General features: G+C 36.0%; 1 protein-coding gene across 3 annotated transcripts in view; it reads left to right on the forward strand.

The window, feature by feature from the left end:
• COP1 (COP1 E3 ubiquitin ligase) overlaps positions 1 to 24804 on the forward strand; it is a 226234-nt gene that overhangs the window by 147255 nt on the left and 54175 nt on the right. The window contains exon 16 of one of the 3 annotated variants that reach the window (XM_039242353.1): positions 6369 to 6497. The exons of the other annotated variants lie outside the window; for them this stretch is intronic. Within the exon in view, the coding sequence (XP_039098284.1) occupies positions 6369 to 6376 (8 nt within the window). The 3' untranslated portion in view covers positions 6377 to 6497. Of the gene's footprint in view, positions 1 to 6368; positions 6498 to 24804 lie in introns of those variants that run through there. 3 annotated transcript variants of the gene reach the window in all.

Genomic DNA, 24804 nt, shown 5'->3' on the forward strand with positions numbered 1-24804 from the left:
CTCAGGAAGCTAATAAGTAATAAAACCAAAGTACAAAATCCAAACTGCTATTGTGGCCAGGGGGAAGGATTAGAATATTTGGTTTATCCAAGAGAACAGGAAAGTAGGATCAAATATTTGTGGGTAATTAAATGGGGTAATTAAAAAACAGAAAATAAGCTGATAGAAATTCAGATATATCTAATAGTAAATGGAAATGTCTTATTTGCTTCAAGTAAAAGTCAGGGATTAACAGTCGCTTGGGAGCTTGTTAAGGATGCAAATTCTAACACGCTGACCAAGACCTACTGAATCAGAAGTTTTGATAGACTCTAGGAACCTTTATTTAAATTTTTGGACAGTCTCCCCAGATGAATCTAATGGACTCTGAAGTTTGATAATCTTTGCCAGAAATACGTATTTAAATAATAGGTGTAGTAGCGTTGTTTTCACATTCATACTGTGAAACATAATTCAGCAGTGAGAATGAAGTGTAGCTCCATGAATCCATGTGGATGGATAATCAGCATACAGGTTGAATGAAAGGAAGTCACAGAAGAATGTACGGTGTAATTCTGTTTATGAACATGCAAAACAAACTGTTGTTTAGGAATATATTCATCGACTACAGGAATATATAATTCAACCATAAAGAAGAGAAAGGGAAATTATTATTATATCTTTAAGTACAGTGCTTACCTGTCAAATGGAGAAGAAATGTGATGTACAGAAGGCTGTTAGGGTTCAGGAATAACTAGTTGACTAGTTACAAGGAAGTTGAAACTTCACATACATGGTATAGACTGTTCTATATGCTGGCTGTTTTTCCAAGTCACAAAGAAAGTTTTTTAAAAAGATGGAAAAAATGTAAACTAATTCAAACAAATGCAAAAAATTTAGTGTATAAACATTTATAGAAAGTACCATTAAATAGTTTCTTTCCTTGGTGACTTTTAAAGATATTTCCATGGAAACTTCTTAAAGTTGACTGATATTTTGGCAGTTGTAAGCAAACAGATACACTAGTCTCTTGCAAGTTTTTCTTTGTGAAAGATTGAGACTTCATCAGAACGATTCAGTTTTTGTTGTTTTCATTCACAGTGGTTCACCAAGTTTTCAGGTTGAGATATATCATTTATGTTTTTTCTTTGTAAGCACCTACAGTTAGCGTGAGTTATATTTAAGGAAATGATTACAAATAGCCCAATGCCAGAATGAAACAAGATTACCAATGCTTATTCAAATATAGACTCAATAGTCAAATATAGACTCAATAGGGAGGAAGGTTTTTACGTCCTGATATATGATTCACTGAAAGGATTCTAGAAAAAGTGTTCTTCCTCATTGAAGTTTTACAAAATTGACTTCTACGTATGGCTTACTATTATAGATTATTGAAAATTGGTCATATGAAATATGTTAAATATTTCGAAAAACCCATATTAGAAAATTGAAATTCTCTTTCTGAATTTAAACATTTATTTGGTATTTTCTCATTCTGTTTGTAAGGTTAGATTTTTTAAACATCCTTTACACAGTAGAGTGATGAATGATAATTTACAGATTATTTCCTAAGTGAGAAAATGAGAATGAAGTTCAAAGAAGATGCTGTATATTATAAAGAGCTGCTGCAGAAAATATAAAATTTAGCCACTAGTATCTGAGTTACAGATATTCCTTACACAGATATTGTGTTTAAAATATTATCTTAATGGGCTTAATTGAATTAAATCACCTGTGACCAGATTCCTTCCACCCCTTGCGATCCTAGCATAAAATAGCACGTATAGATTGCCATGTCAGGTTATAAACTGGGAGCTTGAAAGCTTGTCTGAGTCATCTTTCTTTCCATTGAGTGATTATGTCTCATCTTTTTGTTACCTTCAATGCATAAATACCATGCTTGCCCCTGTTAATACTTTAAGAGTCACTTTTTCTATTAGTGATTCTGAATTAATCTTAAGGTGTATAAAGACTCCACATTATAGAGTCTACTAATTTTATTTTAACAACAGAGCCAATTTAATTAGTCTCTTTTAATCAATATTAAGCTACTGTATGATGCTGAAAGATTGGTTTTAGATTTTAATGTTGATAGTAAAGTGCATTAATGGTCTTAGTTCTTTACTCCTCCCTGTATCTATGTGCTTTACCATAAACTAGTACTTTCCTACTGTGGGAAACAACCCCACCCTTGACTCTGTTTGACCAGTGATATGCTTTGGCCCCTTTGCCATTACCATGAGGAGAACATGCTCAAGTCAGCTGCTGGTCCCAGGGGGGAGGAAGAAAGATACTTGGAGCAGTATCTACTTATTATCCCAGCCAAATCATTCAACCTCCAGACACATAAACAAGCTGAACTGAAATCAGCCAACCCTAAACCATCCCTCATTTGTTGAGAATAAATGACGATTGTATGCTACTAAATTTTACTAAACTTTACACAGCAGTTCTATGATAGTGGCTGATTAACACAGTTTCTCTGAAGTTGTATGATATTGAATGAATAAAGGCCATTTCTCTATATAATTATCAAGGCTCTAATCATCTTTTGTCTATAAAAAATCATTACATTTAGAGTAGCAATGTACACATACCCTATTATATCACCTTCAAATGGCTTCCACTTGTTGAAAGCACAGAAAAAAATCAACATCAAATTACTCTAGTGCCTTTATATACATGCTTTAAAAAATCTTCATGTGTGGAAAGATACACTTAAATAGTTGCATGTAATGTAAAACAAAAGTCTTCAAACTGGAGTAAGAACACCCTGATGGAACACTAAAAGTATCCCAAATGTGTGTAGAAACGTAACAGATTTAAGAAAATACAGTTTGAGATCCCCGAATTTCATGTGCCAGTTGGTATGCCTGACATTGACACCTGAGGTGTCATGCCTGTTGACCTTTTGACTTCAGCTTTTCCAATAGCTTTTTTCCTGTTTTCCCAAAGAAAGACATACCTCACATCCTCATGAATCTGAATATGGTACCTTGTTCCAGGTTTTCTGTCAAAATCTCAGGATTCTCAAAGGGACGATTCAAAATGTCATTATTAGAGTAATTTCCTGTCATTCTTTCTCATATAGATATTTCTGTTAAGAGTGAAACATGGCATTCGAGAAAGTATATTTTATACTCTGCTATAGTGCTTTTACTTTAGAATTTGGTTGAGTGCAGCAGTGGAAGTGGAAGAGTATCATTGTTCCTACTCTTAAGTATCACTGGTGGAAGCAAACCCAAGAACTCATTGGCCCCAGGTATTATTGAATGTGGATCTTCTGATTCCTTTGGGTACCCTGTTTGTCCATTTATCTGTCACAGAATCATAATTCGAAAAAAGTGTGGTATTGTAGGACTGCATATTAACACTTTAATTTGAATTCAAAAAGATAATCTGGCAGAATAAATCTAGTCGTTTTTAACATGTAAGTTGGTAAACGAAATCTACACTATCAGGTTTTGACAAAAATATATGCAAACCATGAAATAACACAAAAGCACAAAGCAAAAATAGTGCACCCAGAACACTTTGTTGGCTAAATTATATTAAAATTGCAGTATTTGGGGTTTTTGTAATCTTTCTTAGAATATGGTAATAACAGGTATGATTTTTTTTTTAATTTTGAGAGAATGAGCATGCACACACACACATGTGTGTGAGAGTGGGGAAGGGGCAGAGAGAGACGGGGAGAGAGAGAATCCCAAGCAGGCTCTGCACTGTCATTGAGGAGTCCAGTGTCGGGCTCAAACTCATGAACTGTGAGATCATGACCTGAGCCAAAATCAGGAGTCAGATGCTTACCTCACTGAGCTTCCCAGACATCCCAATAACAGGTATAATTAGTACTGATCCATACTCCACTATCTGCAGTATCAAAAATCCAGAAAGCTTCAAAATTAATTGCTCATTTGGTGACATCAGATACCAAGCACATATATATATATATATATATACGTGTGTGTGTGTATATATATATATATATACACATATAATTTTTCAGAAGTTTTCCAACAATAATATCAATGTGTGTGATTACAGGATGCTGACACAAACCTTAATGGGAATGTTGCATAATATGAAGCATATTTCCTGTCAAAGTTAGAAAAATTCAGAATTGTAAAACTTATATGCTCCAGCTACTTGGGATAAAGGGTTGGGGTCCTGTATATTTGATTTGATACTGGTAAAAGCATTTTAGTATTTTGTAAGAATTGTGCTTTTCAATTACTCTTAATTACTAAGTAACAAGGTTACAGATTTTGCATTCAGTAAAATAGAAAGGTGGTCTAATCAAAATGATAAATCATTAAAAGTGTTTTTTTGATGATAGATTACTATGAAATTTTTGACATAAACTTGGGATTTTAAAAAATTGAGAAAACTTTCCATTTCTATGACTGTCTATAGAAATAAATGAATCTGAGGGATAGAATTAATGCTAGACAATAAGGATAGAATTCTAAGAGTGTTCAATATTTATTTATAATTATCAGAACAGAATGGGGACAGAGGGCACAGGGAGAGGGGATGCCACAACTCTCTTATGAAAACACATTTCCAATAAAATGTTACTTTTGTTTAATATAATTATCAAAGTGTGTTGTATTTTCTATCAGGTGTGTGCAACTAATAATTTAATGATATTTCATACGAAAAGAATTTCTTAGTGCATTTTGGTCACAGGAAATGAAATTAATGTTCTTTTTTCTTTAAGAGAAGAGAGAATAAGAAACTTAGTATAAAAAGCATGAAATCAGCTGGTTAAATTTTATTTTGCAAGGAGAATATCTATGTAAATTCAAGGAAAAGATTATGTAAAGTTTTCCATTATTAAAGAATAGCTTATTCATGTATTTTTTTTAAAGGATGATGTTACATATCAAATTACTATGGTATTTAGATTTCATTAGATACACTTAATTTATATTTTAAAATGTCACCACATTTTATAGTGACACCACAGCACAAATATATTACAAATGACAACTCTTGTAAATATTTAAATATGTGATGAAAACTTTTAGACACTGACTTAAAATTTATGAGGCTGTAGTTTCGTACTATTCTTTTAGGCAAAAAAGTAGGGGTCTATGAGTCCACCTGGTTAATTGGGGGGTAGATGAAAGTGGATAGTTCTAGATGGTAGAGAGTCAACGGCTATTACTGGTCAAAAATTAGGTGCTAGCTAAATGCTTTAATTGATGGATTAGTTTTTAAATAAGTTATTGCACACTGTTCAATGAAAAAATAAAGTATTTTATACTGTAAAGAAATATATTTTCATGACATAAAGAAAGGAGTTGTGGTAAGATCCGGGATTTTGTTTAGAAATTCATACAGGATTCTGGAAACCAGGACTCTTCTTCTATAATAGAACTCTCTGTGGCTATAGAAAGAAGTTGAGCATCTCAGAAACTTCTTTTTTTTGCCTGTACATGTTTGCTTATGCTCTGTCTCTCTGTCTCTATCTGTCTCTGTCTCTCTGTCTCTCTCTCTAGCGTTTTCTTTTACTCTCTGAACTTTTTCCTTCCTTTTTTTGTCTCTTCTCTTCCTCTTCTTTCTTCTCACTTCTCTTTGTCTTTTCCTCCACTCTTCCTTACCTCCTTCCTTCCCCTCTTCTGTCAGTTGCCTCTTTCTCTGTCTCCTCCTCTTCTTCCTCTTCCTCTTCTTTTTTTTTTTTTCCTCTTTAGGTCTACCTTCCATTCTGCAGGTCACTCTCAAACCCATGTTTGTGTCTCTTCCCCTCAATTCACACATATATTTCCTGATTTATTTTCCTCAGTACCAGCTCACTCTAGTTCTTGCTAACCCTCCTGTCAGTTCTTTACCATGCTAGGAAACCTAGGTAAAGGCCTTTTTCAGATTACTAATCCAATAAAAATATCTGAGATTTTGCAGACAAAATAAAGTTATTCACCTTCCATTAACACAGAATTGATTACCTTGTATTTATTCTTTTCCCCACTCGTTTCATCAGACTCGTTTCATCTAACTGGCTATATAGAGATACTGATGTCAGTGTGACAACCAACTGATTGTGAGACCAAGTTTGCCAAAATATGTATAAAATTTTCTAGCCAGGATACTTTAAAAATGCTACTACGGTGTGAACACGGAAAGATTGAGCTGTTACTATCATAGACTGGTGTGAGTGAAATGGAACACTGCACTAGGCAGAATCGATGTAATAAATTTTTTTTAAGTATGCAAGAATTTAGAATGTGTGTTTCATAAATATGATAAGAAAATACTATCAAAAGATAGGCACATTGAGAGTTCTGCTTTGTATATAGCAAACCACCAGAAAATGTTACTCTCATCTTAAAAACAGAAAAAGCTGTATGAGCTACAAAATTATAACTTTTCTTGACCCCTGTCAGAGAGCTGAGGTCACAAGGCATGGGAACTGAATTCCAAGGAATGACAAGCCCCTCCAAGGAAGGATGGGACACATGAAGTATTCACCATTTGCAGACCACAGGAGGAAGAAGTAGCCACCATAGAAGCTGGTAAGAAGAAATGAGCTAAAATTTTAATGCATTCTTAAAGGCCAAGTGTGGGTTGGCATATCTGTGTAGGATAACTGGAAGCCTGAAACACAAGGGGAGAGCCACTTATTCATGTGCTCTTCTCCATGTCCCTCCACTGGCTGCTAACAAGAAGGAATGGGTAAGGGCAGTAGCCTGCATCAGGCACGCAGGAGTTCACAGAGTGACCAGTCCTACCAAGAGACCAGCACAGAACATCGCCTGTTACTCCGGATTCTCTTCTTATATGGAGCAGAAACTTTAAGCTATTGGAAGGGGAGCAAGAAATCTTCTTGGGCCCATGATCCTGCATGAGTACACAGCAGAGATCAACTACCACTGATGAAGTGGCATGAAACTCTCTCTTGCCTAAAACATGCACAAGATATTATGTAGAGTTTAGCTGCCATGATGTTGAGGGATTGCAATGCTAAGAAGGCCCCACATTGGAAGCTCAGGCATGTGAACCTTCCTAAGACTCTGATGGACCAGAAGAATGGAGATCCCCTGCTACAAACTGAATCCTGCTACAAAAAACAAAAAAATAAAAACCACCAAAGAAAAACAAAACAAGTTAAGACCCTTGTACCACTGAGGGAGGGACAGTAGCATGGAGAAAGATTCTCTCTTAAGCTAATATGCAGGAACTGATAAAAAGGTTAAGAGTAGAACAGGAATACAGAGAAGAATTTCTGTTGACTGGGATCCACACTAACCACAAGGTGATGCTAGCTCATGACTGGAAAGATTTGAAGCCTGTGATACACTTAATGGCAAGCTTTACAACTGAAACTGAAATGCAGTTTAACCGCTGACTTTGATCCCTTCACATGAATGGCCTTACAGAAAAAGAGGTATATTTATTTCCAAGCAGAAATACCACTTCTGTTCTGTACATGATCTCTTATGTTTAATAAAAAAAAAAAGTATGTGACATGCAAACAAGTAAAAGTAAGCATTCCATTACCAAATTCAGAAGAAATCCGTAGATTTATAGATGACCCATATGGGTAGGATATGAGACGGAAATTTTTAAATAACTGATTATTATGTTAAAGGATCTAGTGGGAAAGATAGACAATATGCTTGAAAAGATGAAGAGTTTTCAGTTGAGAGGTGGAAAGTATTTTTTAAAAGTGAAATGGAAATATTAAAACGTAAACCTTGATATTAAAAATGAGGAATTCTTAGATGTGCTCATTAGCAGATTGGATATAATCTAAGAAAAATCTAAATAAACTTGAAGGCGGGTCAATAAAAATCATCCAAAATGAAGCATCAAGAAAAGAGTGGGACGGAAAAACAGAGCACAGTATCCAAAATTTATTGGATAATAAAGCACACTTGTAGTTGGCATTGTAGAAGCAGGAGAGAAAAAAAAAATTGGGGGGGGGGGGGACGATAAAGACCAGAAATTTTCCAAGACTGATAAAAGATAACAAATCACTTATACCGGAAGCTCACGGAGCTTCGAAGAGGATAAAATCAGAAACGGACCAAAAATACTTAGTTATATCATAGTCAAAATACTGAAAGCAAAGTGAAATTGTGAAGGCAGTGAAGAAATATGGGAGAAATCTATATAAAATGGAATGCAGTATAAAAATTATAGCCGACTTCTCATCATGAACTATGCATGCCAAGAACCAGTGGAACCACTGACACATTTAAAGTGCTAAAAGAGGGGCACCTGGGTGCCTCAGTCAGCTGAGCGTCCAATTCTTGATTTGGGCTCAGGTCAGGATCTCACAGTGGTGAGGTTGAGCCCTGGGGTGGGGTTACATGCTGGTGCGGAACCCACTTAGATTCTCTCTCTCTGGACCCCTCCCCCCCACTTGCACATATATGCAGTCACTCTCTTAAATAAAATGAAGTGCTAAAAGAAATTTAACCCAGCGTTCTATATCCAGCCAAAAAAATCTTTGACAAATGAAGACAAAGATTTTTTTCCCAAACAACCAAAAGCTAGTTGAGGGGACTCAGCACCTGATGGATAGAAGATGGTAGCCCTACTTATATAGGCAGATGGGTGGACACGTAAGTTTAGGTGGACGATGAATGGATGCAAAAAGATAGATCTGAAAATGGCAAAAAATGGCAAAAATAGAAACAAAACCAGCCACTTGATTTCATGTAACTCTGGAATACTGGAGTCTGATAAAAGCTTGTTAGAAGATACATGGAAAGGGAGCATCAGCCATAGGAAGCTTTGGTCATGTGCAACATCCATGAGATTGCAGTTAAGTGAGACTTCACTACACCTGGATCCTCAGTAGAATGGTATGATACTGACCAGCATAAGCACAGATACTCAGTGGACTATGTACTCTGCAGTTCTACTTACAGATCTTCTTATACAATGTGAAATATATATCTAAATATATATATAGATGTTTCAGTCCCTGGAAGGAAAGTACATACCTATTATTTAGAGGAGCTTGACCTCATAACCATTCTTTAAAAAAAAAAAATTTTTTTTCTCTGTCACACTTAATCAGGGTGCCTGAAATCCTTTGCATTAGAGTTAATAGCATTCATTTATTAACTTCAGAAACACATTTAAAAAATATATTTATTACTGTGCATACAAAAATAAAAATAATCTACTTTTTCAGGATGTCACAGCTTGTTAGATAAGACAGACAAATTACAATATATTGTGAAAAATAACATTAGAACAATCATTTTTTTTAAATCTGAGAAACTGAAAAATTGTATCTGGATGCTATCTCAAACCTACCAAATTATAGTCTTCAGAAAGGGCACCAAACATTTGTGTTTTGAGATTATTCCTCAGCCATTTCATGTCTACCCCTCCCCCTTACCCTGGGACTGTAGAAACTGTACTAAAGACATTTATAGGGGTTGTCTCTGTGGCTCAGTTGGTTAAGCATCTGACTCTTGATTACTGCTCATGTCATGATCTCTCCGTTTGTGGAATAGAGCTCCGTGTTGGGCTCTGAGCTGACAGCAAAGAGCCTGCTTGGGATTTTCTCACATTCTCTCTCCCTCTCTCCCTCTCTCCCTCTCTCCCTCTCTCCCCCTCTCCCCCTCTCCCCCTCTCCCCCTCCCCCCCTCCCTCCCTCCCTCCCTCCTACCCCGTCACATGGATATGTGTGTGTGCATGTGCCCACTTGCACATGCACTCTCTCTTTCTCAAAATAAATAAACTTAAAAAATATACTGACAAGTTTCTGAATTGGTAGAGCAAGAATTTAGAAATGTAGATGTAGGCCTTTTATATGTCACAGTAAGAAAGCTTTGTTGTCTCATGAACATAACAGCCTTAAAACATTGGATCTCTTTTAACAGCATTTAGCAAAACATAAGGCTCAGATCTGTCCAGTAAAAGAGAAACAATTCTTATGAACTGTTATTGAGATAATAGGATATATTTTGATTTTTCTAAATAGCATAAAGAGGCAATTAAGTAGACTGAGCCCTAAATCTGCATTATCTTTTGCACTTAAATTCTCCATTTTAGTTTCCATGCAAGAATATGGTTGAAAAATGAATCTGTTATATTACTGCCTACAAAGACTTAATAATTCTAACACATTGTTTAAAATACAGGTCTCTATGCTCCCTGGGTCAAATGAAAATGCCCTTGGAAATGGAGAGCAGTTGTGAAAACACACCAGAAAATTAGTTACCTGACCTGAGTTGACAGTTAATCAGTTTTTTATTTTGAATCTTCCTTCAAATGGTTATGTCAAAGAAAGTAATAAGATAACTCAGAAGGCAGTTCTGATTCTAACAATATGATGGGCTAAATAAACAAAATCCTCCGTTAACAAACATTTTCTTTATTTTAGATAAACATTATTTTAGATAAATGTGTAAAATACTGTTTTAGGTGCATAGCTTATAAAGTATTAAACTCACAAAGGATCAGAAAGAGAGTAGCATATCAAAACCAGAGAACTGAAGGTGTGAGCTGAAGTTATATTGCCTTGTTAGTTAATAGTAGTGAGAGAAAGGTGCTGGCCTCAGGGACCTAGATATCAAAGAGTTAGTGGGAAGGGAAAGGTGGTATGGACCTGCCTAGAGTGTTGGCATTGCCCGTTTATTCATCTATCTAAATGGAGAAATCTCCAGAAACTTTGTCTCAGTCTGAGCTCTGAGTGGTGGACAGGAATTGTTTTAATGCCTTTCCAGTAATGAAAAAAAAAATTAAGTGTATCTGATGCTCATTAGTCACTATTCAGCATTATTTGCCTTTTGACTTTTTAAAGCAAAAGTGTGTGAAAGGAGATTAAAGTAAAGCCGATCAGTGAAGATTGAACAAATTAGCACAAAATCAATGTTCAGATACTTTTGCAGCTGCTTAGTTTGGCTGTGTAAACTTAGCAAATGAGGCCAAGTTGAGCAAATAATTTTGTACTACATTTTGAGTTATGGATTTAAGTGCTTTTGTTTCTAGTGTGTACATGCCAGATTTTATATTTCTAAAATTGAGATTTCAACATTTGGAGGACATTGCCTTTAGATTTAGATTTTTGATGTTTGGACGACTTTATAATATTCTAATTTTTTAAAATATCGCCAAGAGGAAAATAAGTCTTTAAATTTCCCTAGTAATTCATATTTTATTATACAGAAACTAAGCAGGCAGACTGTGAGAACAGGAATCTTTGCCTACAGTTTGTGCTTATTTAATATCTTATAAGCTCTGAATATTTCAGATTGTGTGGTTTATGTTTACCTCTAATCTTTATTGCAGTAAAATAATAAAACTATGTATTCCAAGAGTAGTTTGTTGTGTATATATTTACAGATAAATTCAAATAAACACAAATTAAAAATCTTTTTTCTATTATTTGGTTTTGATATTTGGATTTGGAGGAGGGGTAATTGTAATTTGTAAAAGTTTTTGTTTGCCTCTGAGCTTTGGAATTCATTAATACACTCTTTCCCTGAAGACAAAAAAAAAAAAAAAAAAGTATGGAAAACTAAAAACATTTTTTTCTTACTGATCAATAGAGCCAATTAATTTCTAATTATTTCTTTTTAATTTCTTAATTTTTATTTTTAAGTTTGTTTATTTTGAAGGGGGTGTGGAATAGAGAGAGAATCCCAGACAGGCTCCACACTGTTGGCATGGAGCCCAATGCAGGGCTTGAACCCAGGAACCATGAGATCATGACCTGAGCTGAAGCCAAGAGATCGAGCCGCCAAGGTGCCCCTCAAATTATATTTCTCTAGATTCTTCAGGAATTGAGAGGAGGAAAGAAAGCCCAGGCAGATAGGGAGAAAGAGGCTTAATACAGAGGCTTCCTCTTCCTACTTGGGCTGTAACCAGAGAAGCTCTGCTTTAATCCGTTTTGTATCCTGGGGTTTCAAATAAGTTAGGCAAAGAAGGACTTCCTTATAAGTGGTTCTGTTACTTTTTTTTTTTTTTTTTCTAATTAAGTCTTTTTAAACAAATGTTTTGGGAAAATATACATAACTGAGACATTTTTTTAGAGCAGTTTGAGGTTCACAGCAAATTGAGAGGAAGATACAGAGATTTTCCCATACATCTCCTACTTACACACATGCATACCTTCCCTCATGCTCAACATCCCTTTCCAGAGAAGTACATTTGTTACCATTATTGAACCTACATTGACATGTCATAATTACCCAAAGTCCATTGTTTGTTTACCTTAAGCTTCATTCTTGGTGTTGTCCATTCTGTGGATTTGAGAAATGTATAATGACATGGATTCATCATTATTGCATCATACAGTATTTTTGCTACTCTAAGAATACTCTGTGCCCCACCTTTGAGAGCTTTATCAAGCTCTCAGAAATAAATCTGACAGAACTGTGGAGGAGTCCTGTGAGTGGGTCTCCCTGGAGTTTTTAACTCTCAGACTGTTCACACTGAATCTCTAGCAGTTCATCAGTTACAGTTCAGATTTTATATCCAGACACTGTTTTCCATGAGAATTTCTCCTCATGAGTCAGGGCTTATTCATTCATTCATTCACCTGTCTCTTCAATCTTGAGTGCAGCCCTTAGACCTTGGCCATCACCTCTCTTAGGAATCTCGAAAGAGTTGTTGAGTTTTCAATCTGTTCACCTTTTATTTGTTATTAAGATAAAGTAACTTCAAAGTGCTTTATATATGGAATTGGAAATTGTTTTTGTTTGTTTTTAACTACTGATTTAATGATTGTGGCTTAATCTAATATACAGATAGGTAATTGCTACTTGTGTGATGCATTGCTCACACTTGTATGTCTTTTGGAGATTGGTAAGAATTAGAGGGGTATTTCATAAAGGCTAACTTATACTGTGCTAAAGTTAGTATGTCTAAGGTTTTATTTAGGCTGAAACCCGAGCTGATTGTATTTGGTAAAAAATAAGCAATGACAAATTGCTGATTCTTTCTAAAATGATGAGCAGAGATCTAACAACCAAATTCAGAGTAGGTGTTAAAAAGAAATGCTTCCAAAGTATTCTGTATGCATTTGTATTATGTAGCTTATACTTGCTTGATCCTTCTCTTTCCAAAGATCAGCTTTCTTTCAGATCTCTAATGTGGTATATTAGGATATCAGTGAAGGCTTAAAGGCAGTAAAAAAATAATGTAATTATTGTTTTTAAAATCAGTGTTGTTATCAGTAACTTGTGGACCTATGTATTTATTTTCATCTTCTTTTAAATTTTTTCTTTTTTTAATTAAGTAAACTCTACCGCCAACATGGGGCTCAAACTCACAACCCTGAGATCGGGAGTCACATGCTCTACTGATTGAGCCACCAGACGCCCCTGGACCTGTGTATTTTTAAATACTCAGAGGTGATTTGCCCTGCCTAAGGAAAACTTTGTAAGATTTCTCCAGCTTACTTTCCAACCCCAGCCCCATCATAGTGATATCCAAAAGCTAGGACACTGAAAACTTTTATAAGCTCACAAGTATCTGGGAAGCCTGAAAATAGAATTCTGAATTTCAGTCTGATTTCCCACTGGCCATTTTGTATATGGACTGAACCTGTTTTCTTTGTAGGCTTCCTTTTTGGAACATGATCTAGAATGGCTATGTCCTAAACTGCACTTAAAAACTTTAACTTCTCAGTTGTAGTTGTTTTATTGTAACTTTAGTAAAGGTAATGAACACTTCATTAAATATTAAGTTCAATAAGATATTTCTACAGTATTCTGAAGAGATTATTTTCATCTTATCATTTTAGCATATTAATAATAATTACCTTATTAATGGTGAAACACTTTATTTGTGGTATCCCTACAGGAAAATTATTATTATTATTTTTTTTTTACAAATAGTTTATTGTCAAATTAGTTTCCACATAACACTCAGTGCTCATCCCCACAAGTGTCCTCCTCCATGCCCATCCCCCCCTCCCCCCCACATCCATCAGTCCTCAGTTTTTGTCAGCATTCAAGAGTCTCTCATGGTTTGCCTCTCTCCCTTTCCCCCACCATTTTCCCCCTTCTCCCCCTTGTTCCTCCGTCAAGTTCCTCCTAATCCTCCTATACGTGCAAACATATGATATTTGTCCTTCTCTGCCTGACTTATTTCGCTCAGCATAACACCCTCAAGGTCCATCCATGTTGCTACACATGGCCAGATTTCATTGTTTCTCATTGCCATGTAGTATTCCATGGTAGAGATAAACCACATCTTCTTGATCCATTCATCTGTTGATGGACACTTAGGCTCTTTCCATGTTTTAGCTATTGTGGAGAGTGCTGCTATGAACATTGGGGTACATGTGCTCCTCCTACAGGAAAATTATTAATTTTACTGGCACTTATTCTCCGATGGTATTCTCTGTTGGTATTCCTCTTAATGGTTGTCTATGTAACATAATCTGGTTAAAATAAAAGAAACAAATTTTCTTTACATTGACAAAGCCATGAGGGCATTTAACTGAGAAATTAAATTTGGCCACATCATAGGTACAAACGTTATGTACTTCCTGATGTGATGCAGTAGGAAGGAACACAATCTTTATAGTATTCTTGTCAAAAATACTTAATATGAATGTAATAAAGAGAAAACATTCAGACATGTGGAACTGTCTGCACAACAACTACCTGAGATGCTTCAAAAATAACATTGTTAGGAAGTTGTTCTACAGGAAACAACAAAGAGAAAAAGAAATTGAATATAGTGAGTGACCCCTGAACAAAATGAAATAAATAGCTATTTGGGATTTTTTAAACAGCTGGGATATTTGAATATAGGATGTGTACTAAATTATATTCTTAACAATATTTCTTAAATATAACATAACTGGTATTATGGAAATTCCTGTTTGTAGAAGGTAGGTGCTGATGTTTTTATAGATAAAATATTGGTATTATGGAAATTCTTGTTTGTAGAAGGTAGGTGCTGATGTTTTTATAGATAAATATCCTGATATTTGAAACGTACTTACAAATGGTTCATGAAGGAAAAAGAAGTCTGTGTGTTTATTTGTAAAGGAAAAGATAAAACAAATAGGGTAACAATATTTACATTTGGTGAGTCTAGATCAAAAAGTACAAAGTGATTCAGTTTATTGCTCTTCCAACTTTTCTGCAGGTTTGAAAATTTTGAAAGTAAGAAGTTAGGGGGAAATAAAAGGAATAGAAATGTGATCATATACTAAATCCTCAAACTATTAAGAATATTTTTAAATTACGGTGACACTTCAGAAAGGCTTTCCCTTCGTAAAAGAAAGAAAATTACTGAGGACTCCTCCCCTCTAATATAAACTTTTTATCATAATGTTACGAAAGTATATATACAAAAATAAAACTACAGATCACTTTCATATGTTCCTAGCTCTCAAGCAACTTATAGTCAGATTCTAATTAGATTCAGTAAAAATACAAACCTGAAAAGAGAAAATAGCATGGTGACATAATAACAATAGATGGCCTAGTATATGTTTTGCTGAAGATAGGTCACTACTGCACATAGTAAGCTGGTTCTGAGTATTGTAGTGCAGTTTCCTTTGAGATCGCCAAGTCTGTAGGAGCACTGCCCGGTTTATACTTAGTCTTTCTCCATGACTTTTCTTATCCCAGCTACTGTAAAATCTTTTTGCCGTACACAGTGAGATAATTTGACCTTTACTTAGATCCCTACATTTTTAATATATTGCTTCTTCTTTTGTTTTTAGTAACCTGAGAATAAGATAGTATTTCTTATACTGTACCGCGCTGTTTTTGTAATATCAAATTATTTTCAATTGATAAAATAACCAGAAATTAATGGCTTACTTTATAAAAATATGTTTCAATTTTGAATTGTTAATGCAGAAGATAAGTTTGGTGGAGCACCTGAGTGGCTCAGTCGGATAAGCGTCCGACTTCGGCTCAGGTCATGATCTCATGGTTCGTGGGTTCGAGCCCCACGTCGGGCTCTGTGCTGACAGCTAGCTCAGAGCCTGGAGCCTGTTTCGGATTCTGTACCTCCCTCTCTCTCTGACCCTCCCCTGCTCATGCTGTCTTTCTCTCAGAAATAAATAAAACAAAAAAATTTTTAAAAAGAGAAATTTGGTCTTTGTTACTGATACATTTGACCTGAGCACAGCACTTGAAACTGGACTTTTTTCCCCCATTTTTACTTTAACTCTTGCCAGATTACAGCTGTACACTTTTATCTCCACAGCATAAGCTGATTGCTATCATTTGAGGTGATCACTTAATGCAGTTACAATAATAAACAAAAAACAAAATGTGGGAATACACTTTCATATAAGCAACAGAAATACAGGCAAATGTATAAAAAATGAGCTAACTCTGTGGTATATAATACTTGAAAACCAGTAGTCTTGTAGCCAGTATTGGGAAAAAATTGGTTCAGGAGCTTCTCAGAAAGCCCCAATTCCAGATTATTGTCACTATCCGACCTGACTTAGAACTCCCTGGAGACAGCCACATTCACGTGGTGTTTTTTATGTTTGGCCTGACTCAGAGTCTCCATGGGAATAGAAGTCTGTATCACAATTGTCTAAGCTGTGTTACCAGGTGGGACAAACAGAAGTCCAGTCAAAAATTTAAAAAGAAGATCTGGACAACTAAACAGCCACAGGGGCTTTGGAAAAGCTCTAAAGTGTTCCTGGAATGGAGAATGCTTTCAGGGCAGTGTAATTATCTGGGAAAAATTGGAGAGGGCTCCAGGTACTTACCTGCAAAGACCAACAGATTTGTAAGTTGCCTGAGCTTTGAAAGGATGCCTGAACACACAGGTGCCCTTGGCAAAGGGTAGTAGACGTACTGGCTCAGAATGCTTATGAAAATTTTGTGGCTACCCAGTGATACTAACCCAAGAGCAGCCTTTACTTAGCTAGGTTTAAAAAAATAACAAAATTTTTAAAAAAGAAAGCCAAGTTTGGGGCACCTGGGTGACTCAGTTGCTTAAATGTCATGATTTGACAGCTCATGAGTTTGAGCCCCATGTTGGGCTCTGTGCTGACAGCTCAGAGCCTGGAGCCTGCTTCAGATTCTGTGTCTCCCTCTCCCTCTGCTACTCCCCAACTCATGCTCTCTCGTTCTCTCTCTCGCTCGCTCGCTCGCTCAAAAATAAATAAACATTAGGAAAAAAAAAAAAAAAAGGAACCAAGTAAGACTTAGGTGGTTCCATACAACAGGGATTTACAGACTAGAGCCACTTATGGAAAAGTCTCTAGACTGATAAGTGGCAACAACACCACCAACAAAAGTCCCAAGAGAGGGAGGTAGGACCTGATTCCAGAGTTATATTTTATTATTTAAAATGTCTACTTTTTATAAAAAAAAACAAACAAAAAACTATGGGATGTGCAAAGAAGCAGGAAGAGTTAGTAGAAACTATCACAGATGTTCGGCTTACTTAGAGACTTTCAAGCAGCTGTTATAAAAGTATTCAATGAATTAAACCATAATTAAGGAATGAAAGGGAAATATAAAAAATATGTCTCACCAAATGGAGACTATTAAGAAAAATAGAAGAAAAACAAATAGAGATATTGCAGTTGAAAAGTACAACAACTGCAATGAAAAATTCACTAGAGGGACTCCTAAGCAAATTTGAGTTGGCAGAAGAATTCATGGACTTGGGAGTTAGGTCAGTAGTGATTATACAGGCTAAGAATGGAGAGAAATGAACAGAGCCTTGGAAACCTGTGAGACACCAGTAAGCATGCCAGCGTAAACAGACTCTTAGGAAATAAGGGACTAGGAAAAGGGATGGAACAATATTTAAGGAAAAAGTAGCCAAAGCCTTTCTAAATTGTATGAAAAACATCAGTTTACGCACCCATGAGGCTCAGTGAGCTCAAAGTAGGATAAACTTAATGACATGCACACCTAAACACCTCAAATTCAAACTACTGAAAGCCAAAGGCTGGGAGAGAATCTTGGAAGACAGCAATAGAAAAGCAATTCAACACATAAAGATCCTCATTAAGATTAACAGTTTGTCATCAGAAACCATGAGAGCCAGAAGGCAGTGTGATATATTCTAAATGCTGAACGAAAGATTGTCAGAAGAGTTTTATATCCAGCAAACAAATCCATGAAAAAAATAGAGTTTAAGTCATTCAGGATAAACATAAACTGAGCAAGTTCTTTTGTAGCATGCCTACCATACAAGAAATACTACAGACAGTCCTTAAGGCTGAAGGGAAAGGATATGAGGTAGTAATGAAAATCCATGTAGAGCAATAAAAAACATTAGGTAAAGATAGTTTAAATGTATTTTTGGTAACAGTTCTAACTGACTTAAAAGGCAACTGAGTAAAACAGGAGTTCTAAAATTGTGTTCATGGGCTTATTACCCTAAAACAATGTAGTATGTATGTCCCTATAGCACAGAGGATGGGGTGGGAAGGGGAGGGGATGAGCTATATCGGAGCAAAACTTCCACATAATATTCAAATGAACTTAGTGATGATCTGAACTAGATTTTCTTAAATTCACATGCTAATTATAATCTATAATCCCCAGAAAACCACTATGAAAATAATGGTTAATAATAGTGGTTAATAATAATGGTTAATAATAGCTCCTAAAAAATATAATAAGAAAACAGCAACAAAGAAACAAAAGTGTTATCCTGGAGAGTAGCTATTTAATACAAAAAAGGCTAAGGGAGAAATATAGAAACAAAAAAGATGTAGGAGAAACAATATAATTGCAGGTATGAATCATATAATATAAATAATTGTTAAATGTAAGTGGATTAAACACTCCATGATGCAGAGATTGGCAGAATGGATGGAAAAAAAATAGGAAACAATGACATACTGTCTATAAGATACACTTTAGATTCAAAAACACAAATAGATTAAAAGTAAAAAGATGGAAAAAGATGTTTCATGCAAATGGTAGCTGAGAAGCAGCTGAGATAGCTGTATTTAAATCAGACAAGATAGACTGCAAGTAAAACGGTGCTAGAAACAAAGCAAGCCATTTTATAATGATAGAAGGATAAATTCAGCAGCAAGATATAAAGTGATCATTATATATGTACACTTAAGCTATTTTGAAATACATGAAGCTGTGATTTATAGACTTGCAGGGAGAAATAGACAATTCAATGAAAGTAGTTGGAAGACTTAAGTTCTTTACTCTCAATAATTGGTGGAACAACTGGACGGAAAAGCAGCCCGTGTGCAGAATACCTGCATGGTGGTATCAGTGTCACCAAACAGTCACATGTAGGACTCATTCCACTCAACAACCGTAGAGTGAATATACATGCTTTTCCAGCAAACATGGAATGTTCTACAGGATAGATCTTATATGAGGTAATATAATATATGTTAATCAACTTGAAATATATTTCATATCAATTTGAAGTAGCAAAAATCATCTTCTCTGACTAAGATGGAATTATATTAGAAATCGACATTTAATTAATTAATTTGGGAAATCCATAGATATTTGGAAATTTCTGAATAACACTTCAGTCAAAGAAGAAATGAGGGAAATCAGGAAGTATTTTGAAGTGAATGTATATGAAAACATACATCAAAACCTGTGCTAGCAGCTGAAGCAGTGCTTAGAAGAAATGTCTTTCTTCAGTGTTTATATTAAAAAAGAGAAAGATCTTAATAATCTAAGCTCTCACCATAAAAATCTAGAATAAAGTAACAAACCAAGCCAAAGACGAGCAGAAGGAAGGAAATAATAGGGTAGAAACTATGAAATAGTAAACAAAAAAGGTAGAGAAAATGAGTAAAACTAAAAGTTGGATTTTTGAAAAGAGCAGCAAAATTGGGAAACCTTTAAGGTAGACAAAAAAAGGTCACGAAAATTAAGAATGAAAGAAGGGAAACTACCACTGACCTTTCATATATTAAAAAAGTTACAGCAGAACACTAGGAACAACTGTATGCCAAGTTAATAACATAGATGAAGTGAAAAAATTCTAAAACATCACCTATTACAAAAATTGGCTCAGGGGAAGTGGAAAATTTGAATCGACCTATGAAAAGGAAAGAAATTGAGTTGTAACTAATAATCTTCCTACAAAGAAAAGCAGAGGCCCAGATCTCTTCACTGGTAAATTTTTTCAAATGGTAAAAATTTATTCTAGTACTTCAGATTCTTTCCTGAAGACTTTTCAAAACCAGAAGCCCAAAATATCACATGAATCAAAAAAGAGACCAGTATTCCTCAAGAATATAGATGCAAATTCCCTGAATAAAATTCATGCAAACCAAATTCAGTGGCATATTTAAAAGGTTATACACTATGTCAGTGTGAGATTTATCCCAGGAGTATGAGATTTAGTCAACATCCAAGAATCAATTAATGTGATAAACCATACTAATAAAGAGCTAAAACCACACAATCATCCCAATAAAGACAGAAAAGGCATTTGACAAAACTCCATACCTATTGATGATTAAAATGCTTAACAAGTAAATTGCAGGAAACTTCCTCAATCTGACAGACGGTTTCTGAGAAGAACCACAAGTGAATGTCATAGTTACAAGTGAAAGATGAATACTTCCCCTTACAATTAGGAGCAAGGCAAGGATATTCACTTTTTGCCTTTGTGGCTTAAAACTGTACTGGAGATTCTAGCTAATACTACCAGGGGAGCAAAGGAAATAAAAGATGTCCTGATCTGAAAGAAAATATTAAACTGGCTTTATTTGCGGTGACATCATCCCATATGTAGAAAATTTTAAGGAATCTTAAAAAAAATGGGAAAAAGGATTAGAACTAATAATTGTTAGCTGGCTCACAGAATCGGTATGAAAAATAGTCTTTCTATCCATGACCGATGTACAATCCAAAATAACAATATGATTCTGTTCAGAATAACATCAAAAAGAATAAAATACTTAAGGAATAAATTTATTAAAGTCAGCGCAAGGCTTATACACTGGACATTATAAAAATTAAATAAGATAAATGCAGAGACAGTGTGTTTATAGATTGGATGACTTAATATAGTTTAGATGGTAATTCTCCTGAAATTGACCTGTAGATTCAACTCAGTCACTGTAAAACTTCCAGCAGGCTGTTTTCCAAGAAATGATAAACTAATCCTAAAATTTATATGGAAATGCTAAAGGACAGGAATTATCAAAACAACAAAATTGTAGAACTTTTTCTACTGAATTTCAGAATTCTAAAGCTGCAGTTTTGGAGCACCTGGCTGGTTCAGTCAGACATGAGACTCTTGATCTTGGGGTTCAAGTCCCACATTGAGTATAGAAATTACTTAAAAACAAAATCTTCAAGAGCTAGAACAAACAATCTTAAATTTTGTATGGAACCAGAAAAGACCCCAATTAGCCAAAGCAATCCTGAAAAAGAAAACCAAAGCTGGAGGCATCACAATTCTGGACTTGAAGATGTATTACAAAACTGTAATCATCAAGGCAGTATGGTACTGGCACAGAAACACATACATAGATCAGTGGAACAGAATAGAGAACCTAGAAATAGATCTACAAACATATGGCCAACTGATCTTTGACAAAGCAGGAAAGAATATCCAACAGGATAAAGACAGTCTCTTCAGCAAATGGTACTGGGAAAACTGGACAGCAATATGCAGAATGAAATTGGACCATTTTCTTATGCCATACACAAATGTAATCATCAAGGCAGTATGGTACTGGCACAGAAACACATACATAGATCAGTGGAACAGAATAGAGAACCTAGAAATAGATCTACAAACATATGGCCAACTGATCTTTGACAAAGCAGGAAAGAATATCCAACAGGATAAAGACAGTCTCTTCAGCAAATGGTACTGGGAAAACTGGACCACAACATCTAGAAGAATGCACCTGGACCACTTTCTTACACCGTACACAAAAATAAACTCAAAATGGATGAAAGACCTAAACGTAAGACAGGAAGCCATCAAAATCCTAGAGGAGACAGCAGGCAAAAACCTCTTTGACTTTGACCACAGCAACTTCTTACTCAACACATCTCCAGAGGTAAGGGAAACCAAAGCAAAAATGAACTATTGGAACCTCATCAAAATTAAAATCTTACAGTGAAGGAAACAATCAGCAAGTCTAAAAGGCCACCGATGGAATGGGAGAAGATATTTGCAAATAATATATCAGATAAAGGGTTAGTATCCAAAATCTATAAACAACTTACCAAACTCAACAGCCAAAAACAAATAATCCAGTGAAGAAATGGGCGAAAGACATCAATAGACCCCTCTACACAGAAACATCCAGATGGCTAACAGATACATGAAAAAATGCTCAACATCACTTATCATCAAGGAAATACAAATCAGAGCCACAATTAGAAACCAGCTCACACCTGTCAGAATGGCTAAAATTAACAATTCGGGCAATAACAGATGTTGGCAGGGATGCAGAGAAAGAGGAACTCTTTTGCACTGTTGGTGCTAATGCAAACTGGTGCAGCCACTCTGGAAAACAGTATGGAGGTTCCTAAAAAAATTAAAAATAGAATTACCCTATGGCCCACCAATTTCACTACTAGGTATTTATCCACGGGATGCAGGTATGCTTTTTCGAAGGGGCACATGCACCCCAATGTTTATAGCAGTGCTGTCGAAATAGCCAAAGTATGGAAAGAGCCCAAATGTCCATCGATGGATGAATGGATAAAGAAGATGTGGTATATGTATACAATAGAGTTACTTGGCCATCAGAAAGAATGAAATCTTGCCATTTGCAACTACATGGATGGAACTAGAGGGTGTTATGCTAAGCGAAATTAGTGAGGGAAAGATAAATATATAATTTCACTAATTTGTGGAATTTAAGACACAAAACAGATGAACATAAGGGAAGAGAAGTAAAAATCATATGAAAACAGGAAGAGGGACAAAACATAAGAGCCTCTTTAATATAGAGAACAAACTGAGGGTTACTGGAGGAGTTGTCAGTAAGGGGATGGGCTAAAAGGGCAAGGGTACATTAAGAAGAACATTTGTTGGGCAGAACACATGAACAGACACTTCTCCAAAGAGGACATCCAGATGGCCAACAGACACATGAAACAGTGCTCAACATCCCTTATCATCAGGGAAATACAGATCAAAACCACACTAAGATACCAACTCACGCCAGTCAGAGTGGCTAAAATGAACAAATCAGAAGACTCTAGATGCTGGCGAGGATGTGGAGAAATGGACACCCTCCTACACTGTTGGTGGGAATGTAAACTGGTGCAGCCCCTCTGGAGAACAGTGTGGAGGTTCCTCAAAAAATTAACAATAGAACTCCCCCATATCCCAGCAATAGCTCTGCTAGGAATTTACCCAAGGGACACAGAGTGCTGACGCATAGGGGCACGTGTACCCCAATGTTCATAACAGCACTCTCAACAATAGCCAAATCATGGAGAGAGCCTAAATTTGCATCAACTGACGAATGGATCAAGAAGATATGGCTTATCTAGACAATGGCATACTACATGGCAATGAGAAAGAATGAAATCTGGCCATGTGTAGCAAAATGGATGGAACTTGGGGGTGTTATGCTGAGCGAAATAAGTCAGGCAGAGAAAGACAGCTACCATATTTTGCACGTATAGGTGGATTAGGAGGAACTAAACAGAGGACCATGGGGGAGAAGGGGAAAAATAGTTGGGGAGAGGGTGGGAGACAAACCAGGAGAGACTCTTGAATGCTGAGAACAAACTGAGGGCTGATGGGGGTGGGGGAGAGGGGAAGGGGAGTGATGGGCATGGAGGAGGGCACTTGTTGGGATGAACACTGAGTGTTATATGGAAACCAACTTGACAATAAACTATTTAAGAAAAAAGAAAATGATTTGACAAAAAAAACCACATTTGTTGGGATGAGCACTGGGTGTTATATGAAGGGGATGAATAATTGGATTCTACTCCTGAAATCATTATTATACATATGCTAATTAACTTGGATGTAAATTTAAAAAAAAACAACAACCACAGTATCTTAGAAACGCTGGCTGGCCCAATCGGTTAAGCATCAGACTCTTCTTTTCTTCTCAGGTCACCATTTCACAGTAGTTAGGGTCCTGCATCCCTTTCTGCGCCAAAAGTGTGGAGCCTGCTTGAGATTTCTTTCTCCCTCCCTCTCTGCCCCTCCCTTGCTTTTGTGTGTGCTTAAGTGCCAGCGCTGTCTCTCTACCCTCTGTCACTCAAAAAAAAATTTTTTTTTAATCTTAAAATAAAAGTTACAGTTATACAAGACTTTGTTGTGCTGGCAGAAGTAAAACATATGTAGATCAGTTGATTAGAGTTAATCAAGAAGTCAAGGGGTGCCTGGGTGGCTCAGTCAGTTGAGCGTCCGACTTCGGCTCAGGTCATGATCTCAGGGTGCATGGGTCCGAGCCCTGCGTTGGGCTCTATGCTGGCAGCTAGCTCAGAGTCTGGAGCCTGTTTTAGATTCTGTGTCTCCCTCTTTCTCTGACCTCCCCCTGCTCATGCTGTCTCTCTCAGAAATAAATAAAACATTAAAAAAATAAAAAAGTAGAATCAAGAAGTCAATTCCTTTTCAATAAGGGTATTACAGTAGTTCATTAGAGAAGAGGTTTGTTCTCAGATTATGCCTGGACAACTGGATGCATCTCCATCCACATGCAAAAAGATGAACTTTGGCTTCTACTTCACCATATAGAAAAATAAACTAAAAAAAACCCATACATGTAAGACTTAAAACAATCAAACTTAGAAAAAAATAAAGGGACTCTTGGGTTGCTTAGTTGGTTAAGTGGCCAACTCTTGATATCAGCTCAGGTCATGATATCATGGTTTGTGGGTTTGAGCCTTGGGTCATGCTTCACACTGCTTGTGGGGAATCTGTTTGGGATTCTCTGCCTCTACCCTACTCATGCTCTTTCCCTCTTCCTCCCCT

The sequence above is a fragment of the Hyaena hyaena genome, unplaced genomic scaffold (assembly GCF_003009895.1).
Source record: "Hyaena hyaena isolate Hyena2069 unplaced genomic scaffold, ASM300989v1 scaffold_209, whole genome shotgun sequence".
NCBI lineage: Eukaryota > Metazoa > Chordata > Mammalia > Carnivora > Hyaenidae > Hyaena > Hyaena hyaena.